Here is an 18,902-nt window from a genome sequence, read left to right as displayed (position 1 = left end):
TAAAAGAAAGTATTTCCATGTTAAGCTTTCATTTTTCATGCTAACCTTAACATTTTGTGGGGTGGAAAACAGATCAAATGAAGCGTATAAAATTAACACGGGTGTCATTGGAAAGTATGAAGAAAACGAGCCATCCGACCCCCTAACCTTAATTAAGGTCAACCTCGCGAAACCAGTCGGTTATTTGCCTGTTTTGTTTGGTGTCGACCACAAGCACGGATCTGAAGTCCTTTTAAGGCGGTATCACTCCCACTTGTTCCTCGATGTTCCACAAAACGGAAGTAAGCGAGGTTCACTGAAAATGCATGCAGGTACGATTAGCTTGGTTACAGTATGTCCATGCTTGTTTATTATTATTATTATTATTATTATTATTATTATTATTATTATTATTGTTTTTATTATTATTATTACTATTATTATTCACTCTGCTCACGTCTTACTGTTTATATGAATATCACAATATGAAACATCATATTTTGAACTGCGGATGAAAGATTAAATAGAAGAAAGATCCTCGCAGTTAGTACGCAACTTAAGCAGTTGCGAAAAGAAAGCCTGAAAAAAAAATTCATTCGAACCCATGACCTCTGCGATGCCGGCGCTGCAGTGCTCTACCAACTGAGCTATCAAGCCAACTGGGAGCTGGTCATATTGTAAGTTCGTAATATACCCGTGAAGGATGAGTAAATCGGAATTTGAATATATTAAACATCATATATTGAACTGCGGATGAAAGATTAAACAGAAGAAAGATCCTCGCAGTTAGTACGCAACTTAAGCAGTTGCGAGAAGAAAGCCTGAAAATATATACTGTTTACATGTATTGACCATTTAGCATAGCTGAGGCTGATTGAATTAGCAAATAAGTTACACCAAACATGAAACAGTTTAACAGACAGCTAATTAATTGATAAGAGAGAGAGACCATCGCAGTTACAGTACGCACCTTCAGGCTTGAACAGGATTCAAACCCATGACCTCTGCGATACCGGTGCACAGGTCATGAGTTCGAAACCTGTTCAAACTTAAATTTTTTTAATTCGCTTCCAGACTAGTAATTAATTGCCAATAAATTTACTTTTCTATTGTCGCTTTTGTTTTTAAAAATAAAACTAATTTTTTTTTTAATTCTTGTTTGAGGCTAACGGCTGGTAGAATTTTTTTCTTATATGAAAATTCCATAGGTCCCGCCGGTCAGAGGTCGGAGGAACGACTCTGATCTCGGTGACTCTCGGCAATTATCGGTGACTTTCGGGATTCACTCAAACCAACGCGCAGAATTTTGGAAAACATCGAGTGTCTGGAAACCGCGCTCTTTCAAAAGCTATTGTTTACTATTTTCCAGGTTTATATGTGCAAATTTAACTAAGATAGCACCAAATGAACACATTTGCGGTCTGAAAGTGACGATGGTTCCACGTAGATCGATTAACATTAATTTAAAAACTGTTTTTGTTTTTTTAAGACATTTTATAAATAAATTAGAAAATAGTAAATTGTCCAAAAATAGAAAGATTTAAACGTGTAATTCCCTCCTACTAAGTTTAGAAATTGGTAGTAATAGTTCTGTAGTGGTTGCCACAACGGTGTTTGAAGGAAACCTCGCCATGACTAATAAACAGCAAAATTTATGAACTCTAAATATATGATTAGTTTCCGGAAACTCGGTGAGGATTGATTTGTTATGTACAGAATTCTCTTCACATGCCTTTGAGTAAAAAATACTTGTTAAATATAAATCTTCAGCAACTTGCTATCAGTGATGTTCACTGCATTCCTTTTAACATTGAGAGTTGAGGCAGATTTCTGTTGGGTTCGCAGACGGAATATAAAATTTCTTTACCAATTACCTTAGCAATAAACTGAAAATACTTACGTACAGACGATATACGTGACCTTGCAAAATACTCAAAGATCAGCACTTTTTTTTCGTCTTTCAGTATAAGAACCAAGGAATCTTTAAAACCCGTCGTTATTTTAGTCAAGGATAAGGGGCGAATTAACCAAGAAATTCGACTCTTGAATTAACGCCGAGCTGCTGGAAAAACAACAGCTAGCCGAGTGTGAGGCCAAATACGATTAGGGGAACCAGCGTTGTTTAAAATTTAATTAGCAGCGTCAGGGACATTGCTTTAATGATTTATTGAAAACCACTGAAGATAACAATTGCTGTTGTCAGTTTTAGCCGCAACGAAAAAGACAACTCAATACGTCAACTGGTCAGCCATTTTCATTACCAATGCCCGACAAAAAATACAACGTACGGTAACTTCCAAATATGTTTTATTTTCTGAATTTTACGAGGCTTGAGATTCAATATTGTGTTCGTTGGAGCTGTGAGGCCACACCCAACAGGTGGCCACTTAAAGAACCTTTTGACTTTCACGATTAACTGCTGGATGCAGCGTCATCGATGCACATAGGATAAAAAAAGCTTTGGATGCCAAATTCATTTATTTAGTTTTAGGTTTGTAGTCGACTGTTCCTGAACGAAGCAAAATAGTTGTCAATCAGTCTTATCTGAACAAGTTTTTCTACGGATTAAATCCACTGAACACTGCGTGAACAAAAAGGAAAAAAAATTACTGGTATTGTTGCCTTCTGACACATGTTGCTTGTGTGAATGTAACAGGTAAAAGACTCTCGCTTGTCGTGCTTGTCTTGAGTAAATAAAATTGACGAGGCTTGCTCCGACTGGCTCCAGTTTTATTGCCGACGCCGCCGAACTCTCGATACAGTTATACGATTTTTATCAACGATAGTTTTTGTTAAAGTGAAAGAACTAAGCTGTATTACGCTTGTCTCAAGGGGAGTCGAACCCGTGTTCCCGGCACAACAGTCATAATCACTGATGCGCTGATCATGCAATGAGAGACGCTTGGCAAGCTTGGTTCATGCGTCCCATCTTGTCATAAATGTCTGCTGGTTAGTTGCAAACAATTTTAGACTAGAATGGTGGACGTGGATCAGAGAATTAACTCCGTAGTGTATGTTAAAGTTCTAGGTGAACCCAGGAAATTCCTATTGAGCGTTAGACCTGGTAAGGCCACACGAGGCAAAGGAAAAAAATCTCCGACCTCGGCGCGCGGGAATCGAGCCCTCGACCTCCGGACTTGATCGGCTCTACCGACTGAACTACGAGGCCAGACAGGAGCAAGTTTTGTGGGTGATGAGTAGGGGTAAATAAAGGCTCAGGAAATTCTTTGAATTTTGACAAAACACGCGTGAAATTATTTCCTGATTTCACGAGTATACCATTTAATTACCTTTTAATATCATGGGTAACAAATTACGCTCAGAATTGTGAGTTTTTGACTTGTTCAATATATCGATAAACGTTGCCATAGCAATTTTGTAATTTCACAAGTGAAATGATAAATCAACGCTGAAAGTTCGCGGCAGAATTAAGGGGTAATTTCTCACCCATGATATATGGTGGGAAATGCGGCAATGTGAATGTGAAGGGTACAAATGAATGTTGTGCCCTCCAGCGACACTACATTCATCTGTACCCTTCACATTCACCTTGCCGCAATTACCACAATTATCGCCCACGATTTGCTCCCTTCTGGCCGGACACCAGAAGAAAGAAATCAACTGCGTTCTTGAAAAGACCAATTCACGATCTTCTCTAAAGCATTTCAAATGGAGACGAGAAAGCGAGAACTTGGGAAAATAGGTACGCATTGCGTACATGTGGGTGGTGCTGTGCACGCGCCGCGGACCTGTTTGTTTACGGACACTCATCACTCACTCACTCACTCACTCACTCACTCACTCACTCACTCACTCACTCACTCACTCACTCACTCACTCACTCACTCACTCACTCACTCACTCACTCACTCTTACATGCCTAACGACATAGTGGGTAGAGCACTATACAGTGAAAATACAAAACTGAATGCAAGGCTGGCACTACGGCAAAGGGCAGATTTATTAGTGGCAAGAGAGGATGAAGGTAGTGGCCAATATTTCGACAAATAGAATTAGTCTTCCTCAGGGCCAGAGCTATACTGAAGGAAAATATAAGGAACCGTTATTATATTTTCCTTCAGTATAGCTCTGGCCCTGAGGAAGACTAATTCTATTAGTCGAAATATTGGCCACTAATAAATCTGCCCTTTGCCGTAGTGCCAGCCTTGCATTCAGGTTTGTATTTTCACGTTCAAGTGACGCCTGACACGAGGTCTTTCACAAGAGAGATCCGGCAAAATTACCAGCAAGTTTAATTCCTGCGTTGTGTGGACCTCTGCATTCAAAAGTTTACTATACAGTGCACTTCCGACAGAAAGTGAGCGTTGCAATATAATCCATTCAGACCCAGTCCATCTATGGCCAGAGGCAATAAGGACACTTTCAGTACACTACCACTTCGGGGGCCGGCCAACAAAGAAATTTAACAAAAGCACTTCAAATGTCGTTTTTCTGTTTTCAAATACCTTTCTCGGGCCTTTAAAAGTATATTTGTGTACCCTAAAAACAACTTGATCTGTTTGAATTCTTTAGCTGGATTTTTCAGTCGCCGAACATTCTAGGGAATAAATCACCATCCCCCGAATCTACGAACTGTTGTTGGCCTTCGTAAAATAATAATTGCCCTTATTTCGACATTTTTGTCCCTTCGAAAACAAAAGGAATCAATTTTCCATCTGTTTTAGACGTTTAGGTGACAATACGCCTAAAACACGCTAGGTTTTCTTTAGAATACAATTGTTCAGACTCCTTGGTGGCCGATGAGGATATTCTCGTTCGTCATTTTAAATTAGCTCCCGCTATTTTGTTACTGTATCCATGAGAAAAAAGCGCAGTAGCAGTAGCAGTTCGAGCCGGGGTGGTTCGCTGTACAGACAAATGTATGGAAAGTTTAACACACGACTGGACGCTTTCTGGCACAGCTACAACCCTCCAATTTTTTTTTCTTAAAATCCTTTTTCTAGTGCAAAAAGTTTCCAATTCATGAATTTGTCAAAGGCAATGTTTTATGAAAATTATTTGACATCGGATTTCCATACAAGCACTGTAATTTCAAGCCTGTTTGCCTACTCGTCAAAATGGCGTCGAAAACCGTGATAAGGCCTATCTCACCACGAACGCAAATTGAACTGTTTCAGTAGCCGTACAACCCTGGTTACTGTAACTCTGCACATTTGCAACAAGGTAACATGCTTGAAGTGAAAAAATACTTAAGCGAAATACTTCAACCTGTTCCGCTCTTCGTAACCTGTGCAGGGCCGCCCACTCTCCCGTGAAAAGTCCCTTCTCCGATTTTGTTTGGAGTAGGGGGCACACAGGCTTCGCTCTTCGCTGTCATGAATGCATACTCAGAATAGTTGCTTTGTAAACGGTTTGCTGCTACAGGTGTACCTTGAAACTTACCCATAACTTAATCTTTTTATGAGATAAACTGTTATTAGTTCGGTAATGGACCTGAATTGGAAATAATTTTTCAATATAATGTTACTAATTTTAAAATTGTTATGCGACCTTCTAAAGAGCTATCCGACAGTTTGGGACTTTTGTATGAAACTACAACATGTTGATAACTCAAAATTTAGACCTCCCTGTGATCTGAAATCTCGTAGGCGACCAGCTCCTGAAAAATTCGACCACGAAGGCTTGACATTTGTGGTCGCTTTAACTTAACTGCAAGGGCAGTCAATTTTGTAATAAACGCACCCTTAGTTGAGCAAACAAAAAAAGTAAATTAAATTTGTTTAGCGCATAATGCCAATTCCTGTTCGAGTTGGAATTTGGAAATGTTGGTTTTTGAGGAGAGGGGAAAACCGGAGTACCCGGAGAAAAACCTCTCGGAGCAAGGACGGGTACCAACAACAAACTCAAGCCACATATGACACCGAGTCCGGCAATCGAACCCGGGCCACCACATTGGTGGGAGGCGAGTGCTTTCACCACTGCGCCATCCCTGCAACCCTGCTATGCCCTGAGAAAAGAGTGATTGTTCAAGGCTACAATGTACCAGGGCTATGCAACAGAACTTCATTTTGTTGTCTCCCAGTCAACTATCTCTCCTATAATGAAGGAAAACTCCCTACAGAACTTGTTTGAGTCATTGCAATAATTATGGGATAATACATTTTCCGGACGAATTAACACCACATTCAAAGGCTACATCTGTCAATATTTTTATTAGAAAAGGCACACGTCATCTACTTAACCAACCAGCTTAATTAACAAACCTCAAAGATGTCAACAACAAGAAACATTACAAAAGAAACCAGCCCCACATTTTTTTCGTCTAAATCTGAATCCTACCAATTTTCTCCGCAGTTTTGTCGCTGATTGGGGATTCTCCAACGCTAAAATATTGCAACAACTGCCTGGACAATCCCGCCAGCTTACAGGCTACAAATGCATCACAATCGTACAGAAAGGTGTCCAGGAATAGGAGAACTGGCCGAATTTCCTCTTATAATGCTAATCATTTTAACAGAAAAATGCATAAGCAATTCTGATGCCCGATGCCTTGTACTAGGAAGACTTGGTCCTCGTGTAACCAGCACGACAGCTGAATATACACGATTCTAGACCAATGTGTCCACCACTCGTTATTTTTGTGTCGTAAAAGATCAGCGGACAACAGCTTTAAGGACGGTGCCTACTATTATTACTGCGCATACGTTCTGCGCATCTCGAGATACTCGGGTTTCATATGGGTGGTGGCTACTAATACAGGGATAATTTTGCGCGGTTTAAAACTATACAGAGAAAGCAGAACTTAGCAAGTGCTTTTGGTATCTCAAAAGAAAATTAGGGGTAACCATGCATTTTTCAGAGATAGTTAAGCTTCAGTTTAGGGAAAAATCCCATACATTACTTTATATTTTGGCGCTTTTTAGAGATATTATTGCTTAATTATCTCTGAAAAATGCGTGGCTACCCCAAATTTCCTTTTTGGATTCCAAGAGGCCTTGCTAAGATCTGTTTTTCCCGCATAGTCATAAACCGCCTAAAATACTTCGGTATTAGTAGGCACCGTCCTTAAGTTTAAAATTGTGCATGTCAAATTGTGTAGGTAATCAGGGTTCATGTTTGTCACACAACAACACTCTGCTGTCCTGCTGTACAAGATTACTAACTGGCTGTTTAATTTAAAGCTTTCAAACACTACAAAAGGTTGGTACTCACATAGAGCACAAGCACAGTGATCGATCAAAGGATTAATAATTTACGAAGCTCTTGGAGCATACACGAATGTATTAAAACAAGTTATCAAATGTTCAGCTATTTGACAAATGTATAAAACTATGCCATGACCAGCTAACATGTATTTGAATTACTCACTTGCAAGTAAACATTTAAGGTAACAATACACACTAGTAAAATATCATCATCATCATCATCATCATCATCATCATCATCATCATCATCACCATCATTATAAATTCCTTTCCTGGGGATGAGGAGTGGTAAACAGCAACGGTGAAGCTTTGTGAAACGACGAGATGAGCATTTTTTCTGCAAGCCTGCGACTTTCCAAAAGATGCCAAGATGGCTTTGCACAAGAATATCGAGACAACAAGATCAGCAAATTTAATATTTAAAATTTTGTGAGATGCAAATTTTTTAATGACCATTCACCACTCCTGTAATATTAGGGAACGATTGGCAAAATATACATGGTATATTTTTTGTTTAAATAATTTTTTTAAACACACCCAGCCTTGCTGAGCTGAACTAATGGAGTACTGTCTTTTTTCATTTACATGGATGACTTGCACGATCTCCACCAACGTAACTCCTCTATGAAACTCATTGTTAACGACCTCTTGAATTCACAAATGGTGCCTGAACAAAAACAAAGAAACCCATGTTAATAAACCTACATGCAAAAGTCTTTAGTGGCACCAGGAAAGGGGACTTGCAAAATAATATGCCCTGAAAGACAGCTGTCAAGCACCTCAAGACAAGTGGATGTTTTCTGAAGTCTTTCCCTAACTTCCAAAGGATCTTCTTAATCGCTTTCTTTCCTGTACCGTATCCTCAGTAAGCTGCCTTTACCCAAGTGATCCCAAACAGCATTTGAGAAAATCCTTTGGAATACACAGAATAGTTCCAGATGATTTCTTTTTGCTTCTTCGCAGAGGTGTGAGCAAAAAGGAACATCAGTTCTGATATAATTGTGTATTTATTTATTTAATGTGGGAGCCAACTGCCCCAAGTTTCATTAAACTAAACCACTTGTCACCCAGCCCATGTGATCGACATGTACATGTAATGCTGTAATTGACCTTTATGGCAATCTGTTGGCCATCTTGAATTGCAACGCATTTTGGGACACCCATGTTTGTATTTGGGTTTTCCTGATAACAAGTCAATGATAATAATAAGGAAAAGAATACCAACAAAACTAAGGCTGGATTTTTGTTTTTAACTGAAATAAGAAATGTTCCTCCATCCATAAAAGCCTGTAATTTCTTCAGAAACTACCAGTACACATAATATATAGCTCAGTTTTTTGGGATCAGAGAAATGAGAGAAAGAACCACGAAAGCAAACTTCAACCCCCTTAAATTACAAAGTGAGGTTTCCCTACCATTCCTCCAGCCTGTTGTATGGTAGGGCTGTATGACTGACTGACATAGCGTGAAAAGTACTCTGACACTGTACTGCAAGCTTTTGATGTTTCCATGACAACTCTCCTACCAACAGAATATGCCAAAACAAAATTTGACCAGTTTCTGTCTCTCCCAACCATATTATCAATTTCCTTGCTCAGCCTCTCATACGTCAGATTGGCAGCATTGCTCAAAACAAATGAGACTAAGTGATTCTGAGTACTCTGCAAAACAAAAACAAAAAAGCATTTCAGGTCAGTTGAGGCGGTAAAGACTTCAGAAAAATCACCATTTCAGATTGAATGGTTACACGCACAAACTGAAACGTCAGAGCCATCTCAAATATCATCTCTGACAAACTAGACTAGTACTTTCTAAAGGAAAGTACTACTCAATATTTCATAGGAATGGTCAACCACAGCATCAAATCTTTCATTTACACTACCTTGCTCTGCATAAGAAATAGTTACAAAGAGTATTACTAAGTCAACTTCATTCATTAACTTGGACATAATATTTGGTTGCAAATCTCTTGGCAGTCTAAATTCTGTATATTTTATAACAAATTAATGGCTGTTGATCAATTGAACACCTAGAGGTGATTTTTCAATTGAAACCAAAGTTAGACACCAATGATCAAGGTTTAAAACCATCAAAACAGATCCCATACCAACAAAAGCAAGTTACCATAGGAGATCACTTTCTTGTTTAGTCTGCAGCGTTAATCATTTCTGTCATTAAGGGACTATGTCACCCCAGCCATATGTGTGCATTGATGAGAAGCACTTTGACATTGCTGGCCCAACTTTTTTAAATACTGTTGGAGAGTTCAACTGTTTGAATCATGTTCATTTTCGGAAAGTAAGCTGAATTCTTTTTACAAAGTAATGTTCTTTAGCAATTACAGTTTTCCTTGCTGCTATATATACATGTATATTTTGGAAAGCTTTTGCACTGGTGGAAAAGCAAGAATCCAATGACGAGTACGTTGTTTGTAAATTAGTCTCAACCAAACTTGGACTGGGCACCTGCAGGCAAATTGACTGTCTGTAAACACGCCTTTCCCCAGCTGCTTTTAACAATCTCAACCGACATTAATTTTTTCCAGAAAATGACATATCTGAGTTAGACAACAGTTACACAGCAAAAATTTGGAGTAACCACACAATTTTTCTAAAAACCTTAAAATACATGATAATTCATAGCCTTGTTTTTCCAAACTGAAGTTTAGTTATTTCAAAAAAATGTGCGGTTACTCCTTATTATTATAAATTATTTTTGCATTCCAGTTATGCTTGCAAGATCTGCTTTTCCAATACCAAAGTTATAAACCATGGGTAACTGCAGCAACATCCTTAAGAAACCTGTATTTCTCTGACCATTTCAAAATGCACATAATAATCTGATGGAAATTCTCCCCTGCATAGCTGGCTGCCGTAGGTACTGGATACTAATGCCACCACTATGTTGTGCAGCTTCATGCCTTGTGAAAGCATGCCCACCCATCTTCACAATAATGGCAACCATGTTTTACAACATGCCTTGTGAAATCAAAGCAATATCATTCAGGTGGACAAAAATAAATCATTCTCATTGTCTTTACCAAATACACAAAAGTGGCATCCTTATGAAATAAATATATACATGTGATAACTAACCTCTACCCGTCCTTCATATTGCTTATAGAGGGCATCTCCTGCCTTTTGCATCTGAAGGGCAAGTCTTTGTATTGCAGGGTCTGAAGACTGCTGTGGTTCTCCAGGCAAAGGTGGCGGGGCTGCACCCTTGGTAATAATTTCACTGTCGGGAACCATGTCATCTTCATCTGCTTCACATGATTCAGCAACTGGAAAAAAAAATGAAGGACTTGGTCAGAAAATTAATTAATATGTTAATCACACATTCGGCTGAGAAATCCAAATTAACACTATTCTAGCACAAAACTGTTTGTTATCTTATTTTTTGATGATGATTTTGCTTAAATCCAAATAATCAGGTGGCCTATCGCTTTTTCCTAAATCTAAATCAGTGAAGCTTAGTGTCAATAATTTCTTTTGTTATCTGTTTGAACTCAAATAGAAAGGATCAACCAACCACTGGGTCCACTTTTGTTATTGATCAGTGTTTTAAATATTTGAGGAGATTCATCTGGTAAATGATAATTCTTTGAATTTAGAGTGTAGCCAGTATGACAGAATTAATTTGCTTAATCAAATCTCCATGTTGTTCTGGTATGAAAATAAAAAAAATCCTCATCAAATTTTCTTCCCTGTATAAAAATTGCGTATAAAAATTGCTAGTGTCAATTTTCAGTCCTACTATCCCCAGTCTTATGTGGTATTGTAGCCAACTGGAAGTGAAATTTGACACCATGATCATCTCAAATAGGGGGGAGAAAAGTTGATAACAGTTTTTTTTTCGATTTTCATACGAGAACAACATCAACATTTGATCAAGGAAATACAAAAATCCTGTCACATACAAAACACAGTTCTATGTTTCTTACAGTCACATGCATAAGTATGGTTATAAAATTGCATTGATCAGATAATTATTTGATCACACTTTCAGTTGGAAGATTGCAGGTTGGTACATGAAGTCTGAGGTCAAGTTGGTCTCTACAACGTTAGTGTTATTTCTTTGACAAGAAACAATAATTGTTACCCTAAGTAATAATTCCTCCGTGTGCCCATTACTGTGGTCTATAAATGGGCACAGGCAAAAATCTGCAAGGGGTAACGCTGCGGAGATGGAGAAGCATCCCATCCAGTAGGGTGTTGTAATACCGGTACTTGTAGTTACGGTACTTTACGCTGCAGAAACCAGGTTAAGCTATGGTTGTGTGAGCCTCCTAACTCCTAAAGTGCAACTTTACCTATGTTTCCAAGTAAAATTAATAGACAACTTAAGCACAGAGGTTTGTGAGCCATGGATGGCAACCAGAAGTTGAATGTTTCCTTTTTTGGCGTTTTTGCTCTTCACAACGGATTGGAAAAGCTCTTGTTGGACATCTGTGGCCTGACATTTATTTACAAACGCGATAGCGTCAAAATGCTCCAAAAAGGGAAAAAATTGACTTCCGGTTGCCATCCGTGGCTCACGAATGTCTGTGCTTAAGCTCCCTATTAATCGATCTGTGCAGCAAATTAGACCTACTTTAAAAGCAATTTTGATTCAAGGATCTTATGATTTCCACTAAGCACAGTTTTCAAACAAGCCCAAGCTGGTTCCAGTTTCTCAACTATTGTGGCTACAAATTCCCAACCAACCTTATTTTTGTCACTGAAAATCAACATTCCTGTACTTAAGCACATGAACAACATGACTCATAATAAATTGTACTTTGTAAAAATCAACACACTTAAATTATACTGTGTATATGTGGGTCAATTCTCAATCAGAAAAGAGCCAAGTTTCTACAATGTTGATGTTGTTAAGTTTTAGTTCACTGATATACAACTTTTAAATAAGAATTATTCTTATCTAAAAGTTGTAGATCAGTGGACCAAAACACAAATAGTAAGTTACCAACTGAAAATGTTTTAGCTCAACAATGGAAAGTTAAACTTCGACTTGAGATTATGTAACCACAGTGACCCAGCTTTGCTATGATCGTTTGTCAACAAAAAGCGAATTTAATCTCTGTGTTGGTTCATAAACTGTTGTTCAACAAATTAAACTTGTGATCAGTGATGTGATTATATATTTTCTTACAATTTGAAAACCCAGGAAAGCCAAAAGCAATAACTTGTTAATATTACAATGATAAGAGCAGTTTTGTTTAGACAACACACCTTTCCTAACAATGTTGATAATATCCAAACATTCTTGGAAGCCAAAGTAAAACCTCACATTCAGAAGCTTGGCAACAATTAGTTCAGTCTTTCTCGATTGTTGCATTTTAAAAACTCAAATTTAAACCAAGACAAGAGTTATTAACAATCATGCTCAGTTTAAATATGCTTTCTCATACTTCAACTGTTGGCACTGAGACAAGCATATTTTTGTTTGGAAAACCAACATAAACCTGTTCATGCTTGTAAATGTACTGACAGTATGTCACCTCGTTTGTTACTACACAGAGATAAAACTTCGTGAACTTTGGTCAAAGTGTTTGAACAATATATAAAAATAATCTCTACTCAAAATTCTACCTTTTAAATAAACAATTTATCAGCGAGTAGACCTTCATGGTAAAATAAGACACTTAAAGTTAAAGGTGCTTGTCAGTACAGATGAGTGACATGTTTATAAATTTACACCAAAAAGGAGTGTGATCACATGGAAGCGGAACTAATCCATGCTAAGATTTTCTCCATCTCTGACTGGCTGGAAAAAGAACATGTGAAACAACAGTGACTAATTAGATGTATCAAGCTTGAGCATTTACAAAAACAATGGCCACTATCTGAACAATTAACAGGCCAGTATGTGTTTGTCTTGTGACTTTCAACCAGAGAAAATACAAATGCTATGTTCAGAGTGAGGATTCAAATGGCTGAGAAGTAAAATAATTATTGAGATCACTCATAATTATATAAATCCCATTGTCAAGGCAACTTGAAAATTAAGGACACTGACAACCATGAAGAAGATGCTTTGAGGTAACAAAAATTAAATGTTGTCAGTGTAAAACCCCTCACAAAAATTACATGTATTATACACGTAATTTTTACTATTGCGTTTTCACAAAGTGAGACTCTTATTAAAGGGAACCTCCACTCTCACAACAAATTGACGGGTAAGCATTGGAAATAGTGTCTAAATTCCAAATATTTGCCTAAAACGTAGAAATGACATTCAAGTGTGTTAGAAATTAGATATGATTATCGACAACTTTCGCTTTTAAATTTCCTGGAGGCAGCCATTTTGAATTTGATGACGTGTAATGGTTGCCGCTATTGTTATTCAGCAGAAGTTCTTTTGTGTGAAACAATTGAGCAACCTTATTACGTCATGAAATCCAAGATGGCGGCGCGCGGGAAATTTAAAAGCGAAAATAGCCGATAATCAAATTACGTTTTTTCTGACAATGAAATATTATTTCCATGATTTCCAATGAAATTTCAAAGAAAATTGTATTTTCAATAATGTAAGGTTAACATGTTTCGAGAGTGGAGGTTTCCTTTAAGGGTGCTTTGTTATCTGTTTTGAGTTCACCCAAATATGGGCAAGTATTTGGTATCAATTCTATCAAAACACAGTCAAAATGCTTTCTATTTCCTTACAGTTTAAAAAATAACAACTGAAGAGAACATTTTGTAATAAAAATAATAATTATAAAATCTGAGAAAATATGCTTACACAAGGCCCCATCCACACTAATGTCTTTTCAAAAGTGTCTGTTTTCATCTCGCCAAAAATGAATCAAAATATATTTTCATCCACACAAGCGTCTTTGTACCGTTTCACCTATCCACACTAAAATGCTCTAAAATGATAAAATGACTGGGACCTGGATTTTGCACCAGTCTTAAAATCACAAGACCATCCGCCATCTTGGATAGATGCTCAGATTTGGACTGGAACCAATGGCATGTTTTCAAAAGCCTCCGTTATCACCTGTCCACACTAGAAATGAAGTGTTTTCAAAATGGTGCGTTTCTTTGCAACTGTTTCCGAAAGTATCTATTTTCAATGGCATTTTGGGCATCATTTTAGTGTGGACGATAGGCTAAAATTCATGAAAAATATGCTGTTTTCAAATGAAAATGCATTTGTGTGGATGGGGCCTAAGCCTCATACCATTTACTGGGTTTCCAATGTTAAAGAACAGGGCTTTCTTGAAAGTCATGAGTGTATACAACAATTTGCCATCTACATGTGTTAATTTCAAAGAATGCATTTTCGATACTGTTCATACCGCCATGACAATTGGCTGCAATTAGGGTTTCTTAAATCTTTCTAGATTTTAAAGAATTTAAAGCCTAGCATTAATGAGGGAATCATGCAAAGCCTCTGCAGAATTAGACTTCCTTCTTTAATTGCATCATGTTCATTTCTTTAATCAATTCAATTGAATTCATTTCCTTGTTAACATGCCTAATTAGCTTTGATATATAAGCTGTCCATTTGTCCACACACAGACACCCATTTAAGTTGCTGTGTCTGAAATCATCTGCCATCTGCCAGTGGCTTTGGAAGTGCAACCCCCTTCCCCCCCCCCCCCCCCCACCTTCCCTTCCCTCTCCCTAATTTCAAATCAGTTTTTGAGCCTGTGATTGTGATTGGCCGGCCAGATGAAACAGGAAGCTACCAAAACTTGGAAGGTTAGAACGTTTCAAAAGCAATATTTGCCAAGATGGCGGCTACCGTAGCCGGAAATTTTATACTTCAGATCAAGTAACTATACTCATTTTAGTGCATCTAGAAAATGTTTTTTTCTGCCGCACAATACTACGGAGCAAACAGCCACTACTCCTGGAAAAAATTTAACTTTGAGTGTCTTTGAGGTGGTTCGTTTCAAAACGGAAAATCCTTCACCAATATTCGAAGACCCCTTAGATTTTTTAATGGACGCCAGTTATCAAAGACAAACGCCTAGCACTTTATATATGGGCCACTTTGATTTTTTTTAATCAGACTAAATCATTGCAAACTCTCAATGAATTCATTCCCCTGAAGCTTACCTCCAAAATAGTCCGACTGTTCAAAGTTTGCATGCCGCTTAAACCCAGCTGAAGGTACGGGTGCGAGTCTTAAGAACTCCTCGAAGAGCAACGATGCTTGTTTCTCAATATCCTCTAAGCTCTCATCGCTGTTCTCCACTGGTGATTTGTGTGGCTTGTAATAAGGCATTCCCTCTGCCATCGCGTACACGTTCACTATATACGTACGCACGAAATCAGCTCAAATGTGCTTGGTCAACTACCACGTATGTGCTCCGTTCCGCAATTCGAAGATAAGCACCTCTACCGATGCGAGAGGTAATGTATATATCCCGGAAGGCAAATCCAAGAATGGAGTTCTGAGAAGTCTGTCCACTTTAATTTAGCCAGTAGATGTCGTCATTTCTGAAAGAGGTCAGGAAACACGCTTTGTCACGTCCAAATGAACCCAGGCCCCAACGGTCGGAGAAAGAGAAGTGACGTTCGAGGAGGAACAGAAACAGAAAGTTTGCAGTTTGGGGCTTCTCTTTTATAGTATGGACTCTTTCATGTCCTTCTCCACCAGTGTTTTGGGTTTGTTAGAGTAATAGTAGCTCTCCGTATTAACTCTGTTTTTATTTATTCATTTAATTTTTTTATTTACCATTTCTCTGGCCACCCGCACACAGCTGCATTGCCAAGGTTTTCCCCTCACTATTTATTGACAATGATAAACTAACTCATGATCAACTAGTGCAGAATGAATGCTAGTGAGATTTCAAACTCGCTGAGTCAACGATGTTATTGTTAGGAATTGTTGGTGGACGCTATTAGAAGTGATTATGTCACTTCATGCCCGCTCTTTTGCACACAGTTTTACTTTCTAATGATCTAGAATTCGATTAATTGCAGTATAATCCTAGGGGAGCAAGAGCATTTTCTCTTGGACGGAGCCAGTAAGCGCGTAATGGCTATTCAGCCTGCTGCAGACTAAGCTAGACCAGCCTCCAGAAGGGATAATGAAAGAGAACATGAACGCAAAACTGCAAAACCCACATCAAGTTGCATTTTAGTATGTCTCCTGTGGTCTTCTTAACCTTTTTGGTGCGTTGCGTTAAAAGATACTGATATATTAAATCGCCAAAAATATCTTGCAGTCACAAATGGTATGACTGCATTTCATGGAGTACCCTCGGTAAATTTTTAAAACAGGCGAATATCGCGGGGGTGGGGGTTTCTCTGAATAAAATTGGGTGGGGGTCTGTCCCAGCTGGGACTCTGAAACCCTTACCCTAAACCAGATCAAGTTCAGCTGCATCAGTGCAACAATACGCTATAGACTAAAGACCAAAAATCCCTACCCCAGACTATCCTAGACTCGTTATTGTCCCGAAACTCGGTCACTACCACAGTCCAACAGAAACTGGCAAAATCTTCTGCGTGTACAACAACTAAAACACATTTTTGTGTCAGTTTCTGGGAAAAGCTGGAAAACCTTGTCTAGACTAAATTCTTCAAGCAATTGATCAGTTTCCTGGAAAATTATAATCTGGTCTTGACCAAACCTCTCTAATTTCTATATCCTTTCCCAGACTAAACTGCTTAAAAACCATACTTTTCACAGCAGCACATACCCATATACCTTACAAATGGAGGGGGCGAATAAATATCTCCTATTTCTTTTGCTTCACGTGAAGTAACGGAAATAGTACTGACAAGTCTACAGGCGGCATGCTCAAACGGAACACGTGGATTAACGCAATTACTTATTTTTGATATATTGTCTCGCAAGTCAGCTGACTGTGAGCCATTTAATCTAGCAAATATTGGGCTTAAAACTAACAAATTTTAATCTGCACAGAAACTGGGTCAGTTCAATATCAGAAAACAGAAACAAAAGGATAAATGATTTATCCCAAAGCGGAAAAGGAGAAAAGATGGGTGGAGAAATTAATGATCATTCATGCAAATTGCGGTAAGGATTAATAACAGCGAAGAATGTCGAAGCTGAACAAACTTGCCCAAGAACAAAGCCAGGGTAAACGATAGCTGTAATGCAAGTTAATTGCACTGATGTTTAATTTCAATAATCACTCGGAACACGGAAGTGACTTCGGCCGAGTACTAATATTTGAAGTAAGTGTATAACCGCAACAACATCCGGTTTTGCCGCCCCAGTGTTCTTACAAAAACACCGCATTCCGAGAAAAACCAGAAGTTGTAGCAATTGAGAGTGGAAATATTTGTCAGTTCCAGTTACAGCAGGGGAAGGGGAGGAGAGGGGAGGGTAGGGGAGGGAGGGGTTTCTCCATTGTGTAAACTATCAGGTATGTGCCAAACCAAGCTAGATGGACATGGTTGCTTTGCCTCAGGAAGTTTTAGTCTGAAAATGGGTATAGATTTCAAGTTCCATTTTATCCGAAAGTCTGAAAACAGGTGTGCATTTTAAAATAGTGACCAGCCGGTTAATTGTTTATGGCAAAATTACATATTTTGGTCGAAATAATTACATTTCCGCCCTTGTACAGCTTTGTAGCGTAATGCCGTCATAACGAATCTGCTCACAAGCCACGGAGGCGGGGGGGGGGGGGGGTGGGGGAGAGGAGGAGGAGTACGTTTAGGTCCATGTTGCCAGCTAAGCTTACTTTTACCAGTGTCCATGGCCATTTTTTACCAGACTGTGATTAAGTGTGTTTTCTAGTTAATTTTATATCATACCAGTGTGCACTACAAACCTACAGATTCGCACAGCTATTTATTATATCCATCTTCTCATTCTTCCCACATAAAAAAATTTCGTCCCACGGTATTCTATCTATTTCTAAGACTTCGACTAATCCGCATGACTCGCCAATTCATGTGGCAATCCAATACGAGGCCGACACCGCGCTCAACAAATTGACTGACAGTCACAGGAGCACTGTAAACGACACAGGAGAAAAAGAAGAGAATTCCATTCATAACTCAGTTACCTTTCATGAACATAACAAAGCAGTCAGAAGCATCGTTTTGAGAAGTTCATGAATCAGAACCCGAAACAAGCAAAATCTTTTCACAACTTTCTCTAATTTCAATTAAAACGCGATAAAAACAGACGTAACTTTCCTGTCAAGGAAGCAATTAAATTATTATATGCAAAACTCTCCCTTTGATTCACGACATCGACAATAAGATATTAATTTATATTGTATAAAGTGCACTTTATGTCGGTGGTGAGACAAGTAGGAGACCAGGCGACCGATTTCGCGAGCAACTTCTCGACGTTGTAAGAAAAGGCAAACATAATATACTTAATCATAATCCTCTCCCGGAAAGGGGTTTTTCAGAGATAATGAAACAAACAGGAAGAAAGAAATATTTCACTGATGGTTCACTGAAACCGGCCCATTTACACTACAGAAAAAATCGGCAAGGCAAGGATAAACTGAATTGGCAAAGGTAATTTTCATTTTCGGCAAGGCAAGGGTAAAATGTGCAGCGTAAACAGTGAAAGCCTGTCATGCCTTGCCAATTTATTTTTCGGTTTTGGGACCACGTTCAGAAGTTGTTGTCCTGTTTTGGAAAAATAGGCGAGGTAAGGATGGAAACCGTGGGGGAAACCGGCGCGTTGCCGGTTTCATGAGGTGTGTAAACGTTCATCCTTTCCTTGCCGATTTTTTCTGTAGTGTAAATGGGGTTTGAGAATCCCACATGCGTGGTGGAGAAGTTGAACTCGGTCGAAACTCGGGGCTAA

At 38.6% G+C, this 18,902-nt stretch overlaps 1 protein-coding gene across 1 annotated transcript; it reads right to left on the bottom strand.

Annotated features, from left to right (window-relative positions):
- Positions 1-7,088: 7,088 nt before the first annotated feature.
- LOC146475007 (uncharacterized) lies at positions 7,089-15,625 on the bottom strand. The gene is made up of 4 exons (XM_085116791.1): positions 15,212-15,625; positions 10,241-10,428; positions 8,561-8,806; positions 7,089-7,812 (listed from the first exon to the last, which is right to left on the bottom strand). Exons 1-4 carry the CDS (start codon positions 15,390-15,392, stop codon positions 7,783-7,785), a joined length of 645 nt encoding a protein of 214 aa, XP_084972917.1. The 5' UTR covers positions 15,393-15,625; the 3' UTR covers positions 7,089-7,782.
- Positions 15,626-18,902: the final 3,277 nt, after the last annotated feature.

This window comes from Pavona decussata, unplaced genomic scaffold (genome assembly GCF_977016875.1).
Source record: "Pavona decussata unplaced genomic scaffold, jaPavDecu1.1 SCAFFOLD_87, whole genome shotgun sequence".
In the NCBI taxonomy this organism is placed as follows: Eukaryota; Metazoa; Cnidaria; class Anthozoa; order Scleractinia; family Agariciidae; genus Pavona; species Pavona decussata.
Note: the sequence above shows the minus strand (reverse complement) of the source record. Positions and strands in the feature narration are given on the sequence as shown.

Excerpts from the sequence above, each read along its gene's own strand:
- LOC146475007 (XM_085116791.1), bottom strand. The coding sequence starts at position 15,392 with ATGGCAGAGGGAATGCCTTATTACAAGCCACACAAATCACCAGTGGAG. Across the intron at positions 10,429-15,211 it reads ACAGTCGGACTATTTTGGAG|TTGCTGAATCATGTGAAGCA; the intron begins GTAAGCTTCAGG and ends TTTTTTTTCCAG. Across the intron at positions 7,813-8,560 it reads TACAACAGGCTGGAGGAATG|GCACCATTTGTGAATTCAAG; the intron begins GTAGGGAAACCT and ends GTTTTTGTTCAG.